This window comes from Juglans regia, chromosome 4, assembly GCF_001411555.2.
Source record: "Juglans regia cultivar Chandler chromosome 4, Walnut 2.0, whole genome shotgun sequence".
Taxonomy (NCBI): domain Eukaryota; kingdom Viridiplantae; phylum Streptophyta; class Magnoliopsida; order Fagales; family Juglandaceae; genus Juglans; species Juglans regia.
Genome location: NC_049904.1, coordinates 31,829,292 through 31,834,838, shown reverse-complemented (window position 1 = coordinate 31,834,838; position 5,547 = coordinate 31,829,292). Strand labels below are relative to the sequence as shown.

Below are 5,547 nucleotides of genomic sequence, written 5' to 3'. Positions count from 1 at the left end.
GAAAGGTTGCGAGAGAGAGCTAAGAGAGAGAAAGTGTAGAGAAAGAAAAGAAGATTTGTCATTTTTATAATATTTTATTCTACCTAAACTGGCAGATATAGTCCAATTATCCCTGATTGCATATCCTAGTTGTACCTAGCAAAACTCTTTTTTTTACTTTATCTTTATGATTGAGGACTGTTGTTCACAAATTGCAGGCCATCAGAAGTTTCTTGATCTCATCCTTAATTCTAAGCTTCGTAGGAATGCCTCTGCTTCAGCTAACATAAGCAACCTTGCTTCACAAAGCACCCTTGCAAATCCAGGTCTTTTACCAAAAAAAATAAAAAAATATTAAAGATTCCTGATTGATACGTTGGTTTGCAAGAAAGTTCGGGGAATAGTGTATTGTACGGTATTTGACGACTGATTTAGTGTGAGTGATGTTGTGTGATGGATATTTAATTCATGGAAAAAACTATTCCTAGGCCAGTTGAAGTTACCAACACCACACACCGTGACGTGGCAAACTCGGTCTGGTAGCCACGTCACGGTTTTACACTTCCCACCCAGATGAATAACAAAACTCTTATTCCTAGAATGTGCAATGTTTGACGAAGGATTTCAAGCCCTTGGTGTGCACATTGTTATTGGTGTTTCTTTGTGTGCCAATTCACCGTGGTTATGGTGAATCTGAAGTTTGGTGCATTTTCTGATGCGCAATGAGTGTCCAGGAACCTTTTAGTGGTGTGATTTAAGCACGTCGTATCAGTGTATTTATGTTAGGGGCGTAGATGCTTTCAATGCGTTACATGCTGCTGATCTTGAGGTTTCATTTAAGTTATGAAAGCTTGACTCACTACATGATATATTATGGATAAGAATAAAATGCTACTTAATACGAATTTCAAGTACTGCGACTGCTCTTTACTGTCTCTTTTCTCTATCAATCATGCCCATGCATGCTTTTTATTAATTATGATATTTATAGAAGACAAGATCTTGTAGATATATAACTTTTACCAGAAAATTATGTTGAAGAAACTGTCTGGATCAGTGCTATCTTTGGTTTAGATCATTGTTTTTGTAATAGATAGCTTTTGTAGAATTTTTTTTATTAGTTGAAAAGATAGCTTTTATTAATTTTTTTTATTAGTTTTTGTAATAAATAGCTTTTGTAATTTAACCTGTATTATGTTGAAAAGAAGAACAATAACAATTATCTCCCCCACCGAGAAATGTAGCAGGGAAAAAAAAAAAAAAACGACCCAAATGATACGGGCTGGGTCGGGCTGGCCCGGGTTCAGAACCGGTTGGTTCTCATCTGTTGCAGGCCTACAGTATAAACCATGATCGAATGGCGGTCTATATATGATCCATCCGTCTATCTCAGCCACTAATGATGTTTGCCTACAGAGTTGGGCCTTCTCAAACCCATTAAGCATGCTTGTTATATGGGCCTAGTGAAAAATGTAAGACAGACTTTATTGGCCCAAAAAGAATTTATGATAAGTTTTATTGTTTTAAGAACTTATATAAAATTAAGAAAAATTCTATTTGGAAGACAATGTGTAAAGCACATCTTTTATTTTATGAAAAAATCTATTCATTATTTCAACTTTCATCATCTTATTATGTGACATTAGATGATAGGTTTATAAGTGAAATGTAATAAATAATTTCCAATTACCTAATGCCACATCATAAAATGATGAGAACATAATGAAAATTAAGATGATGAGTAACATTATTTTTATTTTATTGACAAAACAAGATTTAATTTATTAAAAAAATTTAAAATTAAAATATCTTAAAAATCAAGCGGTAGTTACGTACCATGTCAGTCAAATTTGGATGCACATGAGTACTGTATCAGTAATGAGTTTAACGTGGAGGATGAAGCAGCGCTCTGATCATCTTCCGGAGGATATAGATTGGAGTGAATGACGGGGAAGATTCCCCTCGTGTGGTGCAAGAAAGAAATTCATATATGCTTAATTCCCATGCATAGCAGTTGACTACGTAACATCATAGACCGAGAGTATTAACTTATAATACATAGTTCGCATCCCGAAATATGCAGTGGCTAGAAAAATTTAGGAAATTTAATTAATATACACATATATATATATATATATATATGAACTAGCTAACTTAAGATTCAAAGTTTATAAGCGCATGCCGTGGTACTTAAAAAGAGTCTAAGTGTGTACGAAATATGTACATCTAACAATGATTATCTAATTTGGCGTAGCACATGATGGAGTTGACTTGATTTTGATTACTAAAGTGACACGCTTACCCATAATTTATCTTTTAAATTGACGGGTTTTCATCTTATATGTTAGATTTGTTTCATGATGATAAAAGTAATTTTTATTGTATTACATCATATTACTTTATTTTATAAATTTATTTTTATATAATTTATTTGTGATCAAAGTGTTTCTTTTTTAAATAATCATATAATTAATAACTTTGAATTAATGTTGGATCTTACATAGACATAGGAGCAAATCACGGGCATCTATATTGGAGATCATGTGCATGGGGTCTCCAATACATAACATTTCAAGAGCCACGTAGAAAATGGAGCTTAAAGCCTTAAACTTTTGAAAAAAATACGTAGACACAGACCGACAAATCCGCGAGTAATTCGGTGCCCTTTAACATGGGTGTCTTTCCTATCTTCCACATCTCTGTCTCTTTCTTTTTTCAAAGGTTAGCATATTATAACTATATCAGTCTCACCTATCTGTCCCTTTGGTTTTAAGATCTCTTACTTTTAGGCGCTTCTTCTTTGACTATATATTTAGTGCACTTTGTGGGTGCTTCTTCCACTGAAAAACAACAACATGGCAGTACTTCTCTCTCTTTGTTTTGTGGTTTTCTTTTCTCTCTGCAATGGCTCTGCTTCTGCAGCTATTACTGATCATCTGCATCTTGATGGTAAACAGCTTACTTTTTCATCACCTGTTCGATCTCTTGCATTATTTATTTATTTTTTACTGCAATGTATATATATGTCTTCGGGGAAAGCAATGTTGCTATTTTCCTGGGCAAAATCTACTTCATACAAGTAAAACAAGAAAAAGACAGAAACCTCGAACCATTATAAGAAGCTTAATTTATCTATAAACATTGTGCATGCTTTGTGTAGTTTCAGCCAATTATGGGTATGGTTTTGTTTTACGTTTCATTTTTTGTCTTTTTTTGAACAGAACTTCTGCCAAATGGAAACTTTGAAGAATCACCAGCGAAATCAAACCTCCAGAAGACAGTGATCAAAGGAAAATACTCGCTCCCAAGATGGGAAATCAACGGCTTGGTGGAGTACGTCTCGGGTGGGCCTCAACCAGGCGGCTTCTTCTTCGCCGTTCCTCGTGGGGTTCACGCGGTTAAACTAGGGAATGAGGCCTCCATCTCTCAAGGCGTGAACGTCAATCCCGGTTCTATTTACTCCATCACGTTTGGGGCAACAAGAACTTGTGCTCAAGACGAAGTGCTGAGGGTTTCAGTCCCTGGTCAGTCAACAGACCTCTCTATTCAGACCCTTTTTAGCAGTAACGGGGGTGACACTTATGCCTTCGCTTTCAAGGCAACTTCTAAGGTTGTCAAGATAACATTTCACAACCCTGGGATTCAGGAGGACCCCACTTGTGGACCCCTCTTGGATGCCATTGCAATCAAGGAGTTGCTGCCCCTCAAGTATAGTACCAGAGGTTTGTTTAATTTTGTCCATGTGATCTTTGGTTTCATTCTCTAATCTAGATTTTAGATTTTGGGTTACTAATTATTTCGTCCGTGCTGCCATGCATGCAGGTAACCTCGTGAAAAATGCAGGCTTTGAAATAGGCCCCCACGTGTTCAAGAACTTCTCCACCGGAATCCTCCTCCCTCCAAAGCAACTTGATCTAATCTCCCCACTCCCCGGTTGGATCATCGAGTCCCTCAAACCGGTGAAGTACATCGACAGGAAGCACTTCTACGTTCCCTCGGGACTCGCCGCAATTGAACTAGTTGCAGGGCGAGAGAGCGCCATTGCCCAAATCATCAGAACAGTTCCCGACAAGTTTTACAACCTCACATTCACCATTGGAGACGCAAAGAACGCCTGCCATGGCGATATGATGGTTGAAGCCTTTGCTGCCAAGGAAACTTTAAAAGTACCATATGTTTCTAAAGGAAAAGGAGGGTTTAAAACTGCTAGTTTCAAGTTCCAAGCAATCTCGGCTCGGACAAGGATAACATTTTTCAGTGCCTACTATCACACAAGGCTTCATGATTATGGTCATATTTGTGGCCCTTTCTTGGATGATGTTAGGGTATTTCCTGCCTATTAATCCCAAGTAATGTCTCTTGAATAAGTTTTTTGAGTTGTAAGGTTTGCATCTTTCAGTGGAAACAAACAGGGGTTCAATTGTAGGTTTTTTTTTTTGGATAAGGTCTTTAGAGAGAGGTCATCTGAGTCATATGGAGTACATTTTTGTATTCCCATTCTATTTACATAGTGATTTATCGTCAGATTTGTTTTTTCAATATTGGACTAGATATATGATAAAAATATAATAAATGTTTTAGACACAAAGAAATTACATAAAAAGAAATTTATAAATTGACGTGTTGATGCAATAAGTCAAATTGTTAAGTTACTTTTTATATAAAGTAGATTTAACGCATCACATGAAATCATATTAATTTGTGAATTTATTTTTATGTAATTTCTTTGTGTATGTAATAGTTCTCTAAAAATATTTATTGAGGTTCTTTAAAGAACTCTTAAAACTAATTATGGAAATCATTACTTTGACACCTAATTTTGACACTTCTTATATTTTATTTTATTTTATTTTTACTTAATAGTTAAAGAAGTAATTATTAGTATATTAATATATTTTTATATTTTTTAAAAATATTTAAAAATAATAAAAAAATATGAATAAAAAAATTAAAAAAATAAAGAAGATAAATTTATTTAGACTCGCTGGCGCAACCTAGCACTACTTATTAATTATGAGTAAAGTTACTCTTATCGCTTCTGATCCTGTTATATTTTTTTAATATATTTTTTTTAATTTTCTGATTAAATAAATATTTTTTAATAATATTATAATTTTTTATTTTTTAAAAAATATTTTACTATATTAAAAAAATACATATATAAAAAAATAAAATAAAAAATCACAATAGTTCTCAGCGGGACTGAGAGCGGTGGTCCTCATAAATTATTCAACAATGCTACATGCAACCGTCGCACGCAACCATTGGGGAATCGGCTGACGTGGCTAGCCGATATATTGAAAAAAAATATATCACAGAATAGACAAACGGGAAGAAGGGAGGGAAAATCAGATTTCAGATTTCAGAAGGAGAGGGAAAATCGCATTCGCATCTGGGTTTGGTACGGAGGAACTGAGAATATTCAAACTTGCATAAAGCTAAAGCTTAACCTAGTAGATCAGGAACCCCCAATGTTAGACATGCATCAAGCACTCAATTCTCATACAATCTAATAAAAACCGAGTTGTTGTACCGATAGTGAGTCCTAAAATCCATTATTATTGTTGG

At 34.8% G+C, this 5,547-nt stretch overlaps 1 protein-coding gene across 1 annotated transcript; it reads left to right on the top strand.

The window, feature by feature from the left end:
• Nucleotides 1-2,802: 2,802 nt before the first annotated feature.
• On the top strand, nt 2,803-4,562 carry LOC109003506. The gene is made up of 3 exons (XM_018981657.2): nt 2,803-2,928; nt 3,201-3,701; nt 3,802-4,562. The coding sequence occupies exons 1-3, from the start codon at nt 2,835-2,837 to the stop codon at nt 4,320-4,322; spliced, it is 1,116 nt and encodes a 371-aa protein (XP_018837202.2). The 5' UTR covers nt 2,803-2,834; the 3' UTR covers nt 4,323-4,562.
• Nucleotides 4,563-5,547: the final 985 nt, after the last annotated feature.